General features: G+C 42.3%; 1 protein-coding gene across 3 annotated transcripts in view; it reads right to left on the minus strand.

The window, feature by feature from the left end:
• The window catches only part of osbpl3b (oxysterol binding protein-like 3b), a 30,838-nt gene that overhangs the window by 12,106 nt on the left and 5,060 nt on the right, over nt 1-13,672 (minus strand). For all 3 annotated transcript variants that reach the window (XM_071532811.1, XM_071532810.1, XM_071532809.1), the window contains exons 2-7: nt 5,289-5,448; nt 2,695-2,811; nt 1,631-1,684; nt 1,085-1,198; nt 656-820; nt 298-421 (exon numbers count right to left, since the gene is read on the minus strand). In XM_071532811.1, coding sequence (XP_071388912.1) covers nt 298-421; nt 656-820; nt 1,085-1,198; nt 1,631-1,684; nt 2,695-2,811; nt 5,289-5,384 — 670 coding nt within the window. In that variant the 5' untranslated portion in view covers nt 5,385-5,448. The remainder of the gene's footprint in view (nt 1-297; nt 422-655; nt 821-1,084; nt 1,199-1,630; nt 1,685-2,694; nt 2,812-5,288; nt 5,449-13,672) is intronic.

Raw genomic sequence — 13,672 nt, forward strand, 5'->3', positions numbered from 1 at the left:
TATTGAATTATCGCCCAGCCCTAATAACAGTTATTGCTAAAAATAAAAATGGTCTCAAAAATCCCAGATCCGGATCACCACCAAAATCGAAGCGACAGATCTTGGACCAAAGGCTGTCTGTCCACCAAATTTCAGACAAATCCTTTTTGAGATATCTTGCTAACAGACAAGCAGACAGACAGGAGTGGAATGAAATTACAATGATACAGAACTGAGAAATGTGTGAGCTGTGAGGATGAGTAAGAGAAAGAATGAGTATGCTGTTGGAAGTCAGGAGGGACGGCTCTGTTATCTCACCTTTGGAGCACTTGTCCATGTCGTCAGACGACTGGAGCCAGGCAGCCACCTTGGCCTGACTGTTGCAACTCACAGGGAAGGTTGCTGCAGCATGCACTGACGACTGCCTGGCTATAGACATGCACTGCAACAGCCAGAAAACAGACCAAAAGGTCAGTCCAATAACAATTTTCTCTCTTCATAGAAAATGTCTGAGTAGGCGTTTGACCTCAGTAGATATTGTAGATGAAAAAACAATATTTCAGAAGAGATTCAGTATTGCAGTAAAAACCATTTAGTGACTGAGTTTCTAGTTTAAATTGATCTGTAGAGAGCTGGCACTTTCAGTAACAGTGTACTGTTGAGTGGACAATAATACCTTTCTCTTAGAGGCACTCTCAGCCATGTTGGGGGAGTTGGGGGAGGGGTAGTGAGTGTAGTAGTAGGGCTTCTCATTAGGGTACATGGCAATCTCATTTTGCCGATAGACCCGATGGTGGCGCAGCTTGGACACCCATTCATCAAACAGCTCCTGTGACTTAATCTACAGGAGAAAAGAGACCACAATCAGAAACCAGCACAAGGACAAGGGAGGTGTGTTGGTGGAAAAACACACACAGGTACAGTATGAGCTGCAGCTGCTGTAAATCCACCTCACCTACATTTACATAAGGTCATTTAAAAGTCTTTTAAAGGTCAGCAGCTATTCCAGGAATCAAAAGGGACAAGTCTGAATAATCTATGTTTATATCCCTTCCTCTAAACCGGCGTGTGGTGACGCCTTATGTTTATTAGCCTTACGGTTTACCTTCAAGTGATAGATGTTTTCCTCGGCATCCAGATCGATGCACTTGGCTTTCTTCTTAATGGCCATGACGGAGAGACCCACGTCAATGCAGCCATGCAGCTTCCCCTTCTCAATCTACAAGTCAAGGAAAAGTCAACACACAATGTTATGCATATACTGGGCCAAATATGCATGCACGCAGCACAGTAGGTGCTGTTCAGTTTCAAAATGCTCTATTTTAGAGTCTGACAAGCAGCAAACTTAATATTGTGTATGTGTCTATCAAAGCAGCAATAATTAAACCTTCTTTGCCTATGGCCTTAGACAAGTAGTGTCTCTGCATGGCTGATATATAATTACGTGGGTTTGACAGGTAAAATGCACCATGTGATTCCTATCGGTGATGAAGAGATTAAGAGGGAATTAGGGCCTTTTGTTTTTACAGGAAAAGACTGAAATATCCTCTAGATATTCTGGGAGAGACAGCCAGCAGCACAACATGTCCTTTGTAATCTTCTGTAACCGACAAGCCCACCTAGACAGCAGCCAGCAGGCCTTTGTACTCACATCAGCACTGCACTTCCCATACTTCAGGATGCCCTTGTCCAGGAAGAAGTATCTCTGTGGGGAGAAAGAGAGACAGCAAGAGAATGAGATGCAGGTAGGATGATATGTAACTTCCCTGACAGCGAGTTTGGAGTCACTGTGATGAAGACAGCCATGATAGATTCAGCCTCCTGTGGTTATGAGTTGTTAATGTCTCTACAGTGAGATATTTGTCATCCCAGGTTCCTGCCTCTATCTCTGTCTCTATCACTCTTCCTCTCACTCTCCTTTTCAATCTCTTTCTCTTCAGCTCTATTTGTAAAAACCATACCTGGTGCCAGAGCTGTTACATCACCAGAATCAGACCATTGAAAGCAGAGAGACCCGAGTAGCTCCGACTGTACGTCAATACTAAATGTATACAGCTCTATTAACCAGCAGGCCATCAGCTAATGCATCTGGGAGAGACATTGAGGTATCTAGTCATGTCTCAATGTCATCACATTGAGAGCAAATCCTTTTAGAAAGAGCGAGAGGCTGCCGCAAGGAAGCGACCCGGGGCACATGAGGCCGTGGTGTCGGGGAAGTCATCTGTCAAGTCGTGCAATTACTTAAAAACACAAACAGGGGGTAAAACTGGGAAATGGCAGTGGCAGTCCATTGTTTAGGAATGACAACAAGTACACTTCCAGTCAACAGTGTGGACACACCTGATTGAATGTAGGCTACTATATTTTTCATTATCTTAAAGCCATTTTGATTTTGATCTTTGGCTTATGCTTAAATGCTTGAAATTTGCTTCCTAGACACATATAAGTTGATGCAATGTCTATGTATGAATTTCTTTCCAAAGCCTTTCCATCAAGGCAAAGGGTGGCTACTTTAAAGAATCTAAAATATAAGATAGTTTTGATTTGTTCAACACTTTTTTGGTCACACAACACAAATTCCATTTGTGTTATTACATAGTTTTGAGGTATTCAATATTATTCTAAAATGTGGAAAATAGTAAAAATAAAGGAAAATGTCCAAAAAGTGTCCCAACTTGGGACTGCATGTACAGCAGATTTTGGATTTAACAGCACCTTATGCCAGCCTTTCATGGGCCACTTCCTCCTCTTCAGCATGTAGCCCTCCTGTTTCTGGGGCTGCTGGACATCGCTGAAGCCTCCGCGCAGCCCCTCCACTATTTCCCAGCTGTCCTGTGGAGGCAGACATTTTAACTCTGAGATGATGAGTGGTACACACACACACACACACACACTCACACACACACAAACACACACGCACACACACACACACACACACAGAGATCAAAGTTGCAGGCATTCCCAGGAGGTTTGATATCATAATTTGAATGAATCATCCATAACAGAGTCAAGGTCAGAGTCAAAATCATATTGTAATTCATAATTAGTGGCTACTGATAGCTTATAGACTTCCAGCCTCTTTTCCACATACAGTCAGGCAGTGGGAGGCTTTTTAATCTCTGGGGAGTATCATTATTCAGTAAATGAGGCTCAGATGAGAGAGCAAGGCAGGCTGTCATTGCAGAGGGGAAATGCAGTGTGGATCTTATAGACTGCTTTAACCACATGGTCCCATTTACACAATTAGCTTACCTGTCTAATCTTACTCTTCATAATAATCATGTCCTGACTGAGCTTAAAACGCTTAAACCCAAATTCAATCCCCTGCATATACACAGATTAAGATGATATTTCATAATAGACTAATCCAGATCGCTGTGTCATGAACCTCAGCAATGAGAATTCCAGGAAGGGACCATGACAGGCTCTACAGAATAAACAGAGGACTTTGTAATATCTTGGTGGACATAGAGGATATTGCATCAATTTAGTTTGTTTAAATCCATTAGCTCTAATCATTTAGTGGTAATTGGAGATTTTAGCATAATCCTCATAACAATATCCAAGTGAAACAAAAACTTAAATGATGTTCACATTACAGCTATCCAGAGGGTCCTGTGGTTCTTGCGAGAGGCCTGAGGTGGATGTGTGTGTGTATTGTCTCAAAGTGCCCCTGTCCCTGTATGTAACAGCGCTGACTGGACAAAGTGTATCAGAGAGGCAGAGCGCTGGAGGTGGGGCCATCTAAAATAAACCCCCATATCTGGAGGGGATGGAGGATGGGGAGGGTGTGGTATGCGGGCTGCTCTTTCACTCTCCCTGAGCGCTAGTCATAGCTCCCTCTGACACAGTCACACACTGACTCATCGCCACAAACTGCTTAGGCCCTTTTCTTCAAGGACAAAAGACACTTTCAGAGAGAAGGCAGTGACATAACTGACAAGTGGACAGTTACAGGGAGGAAAACTGTAAGGCGAGCACATGTTCAACATCGCGAGTACGTGTCCAGACTTGTGTAGGGGAATAAAAGCATGTTGAGCATGAGCGCTGTCCTGACGAAACCACAACACGAGCCCACATGCTACAACTATTAAGCATTTCAAAACAAGTCATGAATCATTAATGCTTTGACAAATGTGGCATTAGTAATTGACCACCTGTTGGTGCTGCACAGAAAACTGCACAGCATAAACATGGTGGGATGAAACGATGAGATAGACTCTGCTGTCATATCAGGTCAGTGTGTCCACCTGACAGAGGCCTGCCCCTACCCGAATCCACACATTTGAAACATACTGTGTGGTTCAGTGTTTAATACAAAGAAACATCAGTGACTTATCAGATCATCAGAGCTAATCACCCAGACATTATCTCTTGCTGTGAAACAAAGGTCCAAGCATATTGGGATCTTATGAGTTTTTAAACACCATTCTAACAGAATATTAATGTATTGATTTGTTTGGTTGTTTGTTCAGAGGTTATTTACTAATGAAAACAATTTTTTCCAGTGTGTGTGTATTTGTTGTGGTCCTAAAGTGATAAACCACCGGTGTGTGTGCTGTAGGCAAAACTGGAATTAAACTTTATTGCTTTCATTTCCAAACAGAGAGGCCGTTGTGGATAATGAAACATTAATGAGTTTGCTGCCGACAGATAAGTGCTCAAGATGAATACAACAACAGAGGTAGTTTACGGTGTCTCACTACCTTCACTAATTTGTCTACACACACACATAGTGTGTGTATGTGTGTATATTATGTTTGTGGGAATTGTTGTTGCACTTTGAGAGTAATTCAGAGTATTCTGCTTGTAAATTTTGCATGTTTGGGAGAAAATGGGGCGGTGTGAGACTCAGACTGTGACAGGTACTCTCTACCAGAGAGACAGGCTTTTCTCATGTGGGCAGTATTTACTTCTTGCAGCTTGAGAGGTGGAATGCAAAGAGAGGCTCCAGGGTGACTCACTCTTGATGATAGCATTTATTAAGAGTCAAACAGGGCCTTGTTAGAACAGCTGAGGGTCTTTTGTGGATAGAGCCCTTTATGTCAGGTCATTCTCTTCCCAGGACAGAGAGGAATCCCTGAGGATTGGTAGACGCTGTATTTGCACTACACATATCATGAGTGGAAAGAATGTGGAGAAACTGCGTACAAACTTAACCCCTTCCCTATGGCAGGCAAAATGATCTGTCCTGTGTAACGTGATCGCAGAGCCTGATTTCACCAGTGAACAGTGTGTGATTGAGCGGGCGGATGTTCGTCAGCGATGCGTGTTGACTGCCTGCAGTGCATACGACTGGTGTGTGTTACCTGTCGGCTGTCGTGTTTGGATGAGGAGCTGCTGTTGCTGCGTGAGGGGGAGGAGATCTTCTGTGACATGGCTGAGCTCCGCTCCTCTGAGCCCATCTCCCTGCACACTGTGGGGCTTCGCTTGGTCAGTGCGGGCTAAGGCAGGCACATTCCTTCACTACTGAGAGAGAGAGAGAGAGAGAGAGAGAGAGAGAGAGATCTGGTTTAGTTTTAATAGGAGAGCCTCTTAAAAGCCTTTTAGCTACTCTGTCTCACGGAAATGCATTAGGTTATTTAGAGTGCTCAGTTTTTCCATCTTGCTTAGTCATGTACCAGGAATATGGGGTGTAAAGAAATGCTTCTAAAGTTCTCAACATTTATAAACACGGCTAAAAGACAAGACTGTAGAACTTAAATTGACCCGCAATATTGAGTGAATGTCTATTAAAGAGCAGAGGTTTCGATAATTCACATCTTGCCCTTGTAGGAAGTGATGGATTGTCAACATTCAAGAATCATATATTTCTAAATGACCTACCAAGAGCATGGGCATGTTTTCAGCTGTGACATACAATGCATGATGACAGATATTTGAATACTACCATCCTACTCCAAGCCCATTATTATACTCACTATCCAATACAATCAGCACTTTCATAGGCTGGATTTGAGCCATGGGTTCAGCATTTGAGCAAATGACAGAGTGGCGGTTGATCTGATTCCACACACAGCACACTGACAGGGGGAATAAAAGGCGAGTGTAAAGGGTGCAGTGCGATGCGATATCATCAGCGAAATGTAATATCATCACTTCAATAGAGTGTGAAGATAATTGGGGCTCTTTAAGTGCCCTAAGAAGTGGCAACCTTCAGTCAACTGCCGCACATCACACGGACTAATTAACATTATGTGCCTCGCTTACTGTGTCAGCACATAAAGACGCATTGTGCTAATGCATTCTGAGCGGCAGTTTGTCATAATATGGGAGGCTGATCCACAACCAGGCGCAAGGTGTTTGCGTAAATCATTTTGGTCCACATGACAACATACAGCAGGCCATTAGTTTAGCTATATTGCAGATGCACAGCAGTACTGAATTTTTGGCCCATTAGTTCTGACTTCATTGTTGAGCTGTATTAATTCACCATCTGTGTGCTTCTGTCTGAGCCATTTTTGCTATTAATCACAATAGTGTGAAGTATTCTACAATTTGGTCTATCGTTAAGTGGCACCATAATCTAATGAAATACATAATTCCTTTGTCTATCACATTATAGTGCAATGTGGAAACACCATTTCCTCTCTACCAGTGAAAAGGAGGACTGATTTTGAATCAGACGTGCCACGTGTTCACTACCACTTTGAAGCAGCAGCAAGGTTAATCACATTACCGGCAAGCTTTGCACTGCATAATGGCCACAGCCTCTCGTGTTGGACAGACAAAAGCACGGTCATCTGAAACCTCTGTCCTTTAGCCAAGCCTACACCACCTCTCCGTCTCCATCTTCACAGACCGTAGGCCGCGGTTTACACTGACAGAGAACAGTGCCCAAAATGCATCAGGAACAATGGATCAAAGTGGCAGGACACAAAAAAGAGAAGGCCACGCCCCCAACAGCAGGACAGCACATCCTTGTGCTTTTTGTCAGCCCAATTATTGTTGAATGTAATTAACTGGTGCTGGACAGAGAAAGATTAAGGCACAGGTCTTTTTAGCAGTCAGGCAGTGTGAGAGACATGGTTTTACCTATTCATTTCTATAAAATCACAAAATGCCTCTTCAGTTGGACAAAATTTGTGAAGGCAGGCAGCAGAATAGCTGCAGGGTAGATTCGTCATTTTCAATGATGAATACCACTGTAATGATTTAAGGCTGAGGCAGAGGGCAAAGCTGCAGAATAAAGTTAATGCTACTGTCTCATCTTCATTACACAGGATAACGCACTGATACCAAGGAAGGCTGAAAAATGTTCGGATGGACAAAAAAACGTTCGGATGGACTTTTGGGGTTTTTATATCTCTTACATTTTACAGCAAAAGGCTATACAGATAAAGTTTTGTCTATCTATCTATCTATCTGGGCAGGTCACCAGCCTGCTAAGTGACTGGGCCAGCACAGCACTCCCTCTCTGTCTCCAATGATTTATTCATCCACTTTCCACTGATCACACCGGCTATGCACAGGTCTGTCACACTGTCACCCTTCAGGGCACCTTTTCATCTGCTACAACAACAGCACTTCGCCGGCTTTCATCTGGGTGACAGCAGCATTACACCTCATATCTCCGCTAATTACTCCCTCTCACTGAAGAGCACACACTCATAGAAAGTGACTGTAATATTAGATTACAAATGAGTAGTGTGGCTGGGGTTGGGGTTTAAGTTAGTGTGGAGTTTTTATTTCACTTGACAGGTGCTGCTGTCATTTTTCAGACTGTGAGAAAGACGTGTAAATAGATATGAGAAATAAGATGACAGCAAGACTGGGGATACACATTTAGACAAACACTTGCTGTCACAGTGGAGGGACACAATTCAGGCAAATTACAGGTTGGACAGACATATACATTATGGATGGGACGATATGCTTTTCTCACGATACGATTCAATGCGCAATATGGGGTTCACGATTCAATACAACCACGATACAATGTAATAAACACAAGTTCATTGACAATAAAGTCTGACTGTGAAGAATTATGTTTATTTCTGAGCCACAGATCAAAAAATCTCATTACAAAGTGCAAATAATATAATTTGGATGCAGAGCTTGTGAAATTGTGATGGGCAAGCCGTCTCATTTGTGATTACTACAGCAGAATAAAATGGGGCTAATATCACGATTCATTTTTCTGCCCCACGATACGTATTGTCACATTTATGTATTGCGGGATATTGAATTTCTGTATATTGTCCCATCCGAGATATACATTTATGCAAGCATACAGACAAACATATAGTCAGACTGAGTCTAAGTGATGGTGGGGTCAGCTCGTACTCATGCTAATGAGCGCTACAGTCATGCCTGAGACCAAAGCTTGTTAAAGAGGGGGATGCTGAGAGGCAGTGAGTGCTGAGTGTGCGTGTCCCAGTGGGTTTTTTACGGTCTGTGGTTGGAGGGGAGAGAGGGAAGGGACCATGTGAACACACTGACAGCTGGTAAGGATGAAAGATTAATAGAGGCCATGGGGAAAGTTGTATGGACTTCAAGATGGGTTCCCTTCCATGTATAAATGCATAGATACACAAAGACACATGGACATAGGATCAGTGCATGTAACAAATATGCACGCACAAACAAAACACAAGGCTGTGGGTCGGGCTAAGGAGCAATAATCTAACGGAAGCAGACACTTTTCTCTGTTGTCAAGGCCTGGCGGAGATAATAACCAAACTCCAATCAAAAATAAGGAGCTCTCTTGTGCTGCAAACAAACTGCTGATTGCTGTGTTTGATTTAATGAGGGCAGTCTTTTGAGATAAAGATGATGTTGACCTTTGCAAAGAATGATTATTATTCATGTAGCCCATTAAACGCAGTGTTTTCCTACAACCCTATGGCCAAAATATGTTACTGAATGAATGAATATCCATTAAATATCAAACAAATGACATATCTCAGAGGGCTACGTAAGGTGAGAGAAAATATCAGAGCGGGTGGCATCATGCAGGTTTTGAGAATCTGCTGCATGCTGTAGCTGTTATTTCTCTGAGTGACAGAATTAGCCTGACTGAGGTTCAAACCACTTGTAGATAGGGCTGAACAATTAATCGAAATTTTATTGAAATCGCAATATGGCCTACTGCAATTTTCAAATCGCAGGAGGCGCAATATTTGTTAAAGGCGAAATGTGTGTCAAAATACCATTTTAAATGAAATATTGTTGTGCTGCAGAGATGTCCTGGCCTACACATCATATTCTACTTAACTTGACTTAAGAAAACATCTTTGTTTGGTACAGATCCCCGCAAAAATCACACCATAATCATTTTAATACGTTTTTCAATGAAATTGAGAATAATTATGTAAAAATTATCATTCCCTCTAATATCGCAAATCATATCGCAATTGCAATATCAGTCAAAATAATCGCAATTAGATATTTTTTAAAAATCGTTCAGCCCTACCTGTAGAATAGAGCTCAAGTAAATGAATACCTGTAAGTTTCCAGGCCATGCTCTATAATCTCATCTCTTTGTTAAGGGGACAGCTATACATACATATGTTCTTCTGAAAGTGTCTCATACACAAAAGGCTAAATGGTGTGTGGGGAGAGGTGACTGACGCATGCGTGAGTTTTGCAATAAAGGGCAGGGAACACTGTCACATGATTTGTGGCCGAGAGTGTTTCTATAGTCACATACACACATGCACATAAATTCATGGATGAGTCATACTTAACCTTTGTGATCAGTGAACAGTGATGCCTTATATTATAGGACATGCAGGGGAGGGAATGGAGTGGAAAAGTGTCACTATCCACATACCTTTCATAGCTGTAGCTCATATGACTCATATGAAAAGTGTCTGCATCGATGAGGATTGGCAGAAGCACAGGCCTACTTTTCAGTCCCAGGACCCACAAATACGGTACACCTGCATGTTCACAGGGCATTGAAATTGCATTTCCTACTAACGTGCACAGCTCTTGGTTGATTTTGCCCTGCTCTCTCAGTGAGATGTCAGTTTTGAGAATGAGAGGAGACAGTTGTGTAACGAGCAGGAGCTTTAAACCTACTGGCTGCCCTGCCTCGGTCACGCAGCAGCAACTTCATCTTATTGGAAAACAACTCAGAGGCTCTGTCTGACCCGCAGACTAGCATAGGGAGAAGAGCGTGTGGGAAGGCTAGATCAACTGTTTTTTTCCCTTAGGAAGCCAATACAAACAAGACACCCAGGAGCTGGCCGAGGTCAGAGTTTTACTGTCCCACAGCACAAAATAACAAAATAATATATCTTCAGGGGTTTGATAGTATTCTTGATCAACACCAATGAGTCAAAAATTGGTATGCTGAGATTTCTGGCTTCCAAAACTCACTTTCTGGCCCATACTCTGTTTTGAAACAAAAACTCCCCACCCATGGGAATGTCAAGATACAGCGTTGTAGGACATTTTGTTCTCAACCCAAAAAAGCAAAGCATGCATTATTATTACAACATTTTGCATCATGATATATTTCCTCTTGACTTGACATTTCTGTTGGATCTCTGCTCTAGTTAGCTCACTTATCTTTCTTGTAAAAATGTGACTTTATTATTTATGTCAATTACAGTCCACCGCAATTCCTTGGTCGCCAACAGAGGTCAATAAAAGTTATAGATTATTTAATGGCCCTTTAAGCTGCACTAGCTAGATCCAGGGGAGGTGAAAGCCTTCCGTTGCATTCTGTAGTTCATGTTGCAGATGTTCCACTGTCCCTCCACTGCCTTCAGAGTCTGCCAAGAGAGGCCGGGAAGCCTAGCAGGCTTGTAGGCAACACTAGGATGTGACTCACCAGCATGCACATCTTATGGTCGAACCCCCACAGTACAGCTTTCTTAGGAAACAGAGCCGTGTTTACAAAAATGACAGTGCTTAAGCTCCTACTGGCAGCGGCTGCACTACTATTACGCAGAGAAGTTAGGGGGCGGGAGCAGAAACTAGCTGCACACTCCCACTCCTCTGAGAGGTGAAGTGAAAGTAGCAAGACTTGCTCTGTGTCCTCTGAAGGAAGTTTATTACTTTCGAAGTGAAACTTTTTATTTTAGGACAGAAACAATACTGAGGGGCCTCAGTAATGACAAGTGAGATATATTGCCTAGAGCGGCTCTGCAGATAGACAGGGCCCCAGGTAAAAAATGAGTCATCTTAAAACATAGACTGAATGCTGAACAAGCTGATGATATTTAAATAACCTTTAAATAAATACAGTTTTACATAACCTTTTAAATAACCTTTTATGTGCAAGACTCAGTTATGAGATTGAAATTAGATTCAGATAGAAACCATCAAAAGAAGTTGCGCCCGATGTTTATAAAGCCCATGTTTATGAAATAACCCATGTTTATGTATAAAGCAAACAGAGTTGCAGGAAAGAATATACATAAAGAAATAGCTTTTTATTTTCTTAGATAAAGAGAATGACTTCTGAGCTTTAACAGAATCTAAATCCACTCCCAGACAGACCAGTTTGATGAAACAGCATTATCTAAACTCACAAGAATCAATGTTCATTTAAATTTACTCAAAGAGGCAAAAACAGCCTGAGCCTTTCTGACCTAAACTTGGCAAAATACATGACCTCTGCATTCACATGTTAGGCAAACAGCTGCATTGTGGTAACCATCTTATCTCCATGGTCCTGCCAGCCATTCTCTGACAGCTCAGTCCTCTCAAAACAAAGCTCGTCTTCAAGAGGAAGATGATTTACCTCTTAGACCATTGCCCACTTAGCAACAGAACAAACTGTGCTAACTCAGGTCAGCATCATCCTCTACTGCTTTCCACCACTCCATCCATCCAATCATCTGAATAACCACACTAGTAATGCCAAAAATAAATGCCTTGATTCATCTTTTTCCTCCGTGGGAGTAACTTGTAAAAAGCTGTGTTTTCTGGAGCAGACAATATTGGTTATTCTTCCTGTTTGCTCTGGAACCAGCAGAATCATTCAGCAAATTTTCTGATCGCTACAACCCAACCCAACCCAGGAGACACACTGGGATGGTCATCTAATTTGTTGCATCTAATAGTTCCCACTTTAATAGCAGTAATGTTATTATATCTGTGCATTACCCTGCTGGGATGATACCACTTAGTCTTTGTTATTACATTATCAGAATGGGAATGCAGAACAACACATCCTTAGATGGGGAAGGGAAAACATAAAAGGAGAAGAGGAGGGCAGGGCTGGAAACCACCGGAAAGCTCACAAAACAATACTTTCATAATACTGTGGCCACAATAAAATAATATTATGATTCTTAATGTTTTGTGACCCATAGACTGATACTGCAATATACCTGCACTGCCTTTTATTATTCCAGTTTTCTGTCATTAGACAACAAGCTGATGTAGGGCATTAGAATCAATTTAAGACTTTTCAAACTTTCAAGTGCTCTTTCAATTATCATGTTTCATTTTCTAGAAACTTTTGTTAGAGCATCCCAGTGGAGAGTGTTTACAGCAGAGGAATTATCATGCACAGTTTTCATCTAAAATTAATTAGATTTCTATCCACTGAATGAACAAGAGTCCAAAAACGTCTAAAATGACCAATTTTTGAAAAATGATGTAAACTCTATTTTCTTCATTCACCTTTCCTCTGATGTCTAGTAGCATTCAGTCTGCACACTCCATGCAATGATAGCGACTTCATCAACAATCAATAGTGCTGTGCTCTGATTGGAGATGGCATACGAGAGGAAGCCAGGCGGTTCAAATCTGAAGCCACATTTTTCAGACTGTGTCATGTGCTGTTCAAATGCTGATGTGATTAGGGTTCTTTGAGAGGCTGCAATCAGTTGAGGTGCAAAAGTAACCTAGCACCCTCTTCTCAGTCTGAATCAACTTGGAAAGTCGAAAAAAGTTATTATGGCGAATGGCGCATGGGCTACTGCACAGGAAGGGTAAAGCCCTGCTCTCTCTCATTCTCTCTTTCCTTTTCTCCCCTGTGGAGAAACACTGTCAGTTTTGTCAGGCACAGTAATTAATCACCTCTTCCAGCCATTGCCTGTGCCCCATGCCCCCGTTGCCTCAAGTTTTGAAACAGACCAGGCCAGTATACCTGGAAGTAGGGCAGAAAACATCTCCTCTCCTTAAATCCAGCTCTCTAGAATCAGGACACCACAGACGCCGGACCTACATGCGTCTGTTAAAATATACTGCGCAGGCAATATCACAGGTCAGCATGGCAGCTAGCCCAGCGGACTGACAGAGAGACAAAACTGGCCTCATCCCACCATGAGATCTATTATTCATCAGTACATCTCTAGACCAAGGGGGGTAACGGTGTCTAAGTTTGCCTGCGTGTGCAGCCACACCTTTTCTGAAAGGGACACACAGATGGGTAGCTGCTGCTCCTGATCTGCTTAAAGGCATTGTGGTGAGAGGTTGCCAAGGCCAGCAGGACTCACTCCAACAAACAGGCTCATGCTGTGCAGCTAAAACTGTGCACAAGCTCTTACCGCTATCTCATGCTTGAATCTTACATTTTCAGCAGTATGAAAAGGAATTTGAAACTTTCTTATCGTTGCCAAAAGGCTCAGCAGTGTTTACCCTGTGAGAGCAAAGTCATGGTCTTGATAATGAGAGAGAGAAATAAAGAGAGTGAGAGAAAGTGAGCAAGAGACAGATGTCCCTCTTCTCCAACATTATACATAGGATGTCATCTAATTGATGTCTACAACTGTCTGATGTATGACAG

This window comes from Centroberyx affinis, unplaced genomic scaffold (assembly GCF_046629955.1).
Source record: "Centroberyx affinis isolate AG114_WGS23_722 - 3 ecotype Tasmania unplaced genomic scaffold, CSIRO-AGI_Caff_v1 ptg002254l_1, whole genome shotgun sequence".
Classification (NCBI taxonomy): Eukaryota; Metazoa; Chordata; class Actinopteri; order Beryciformes; family Berycidae; genus Centroberyx; species Centroberyx affinis.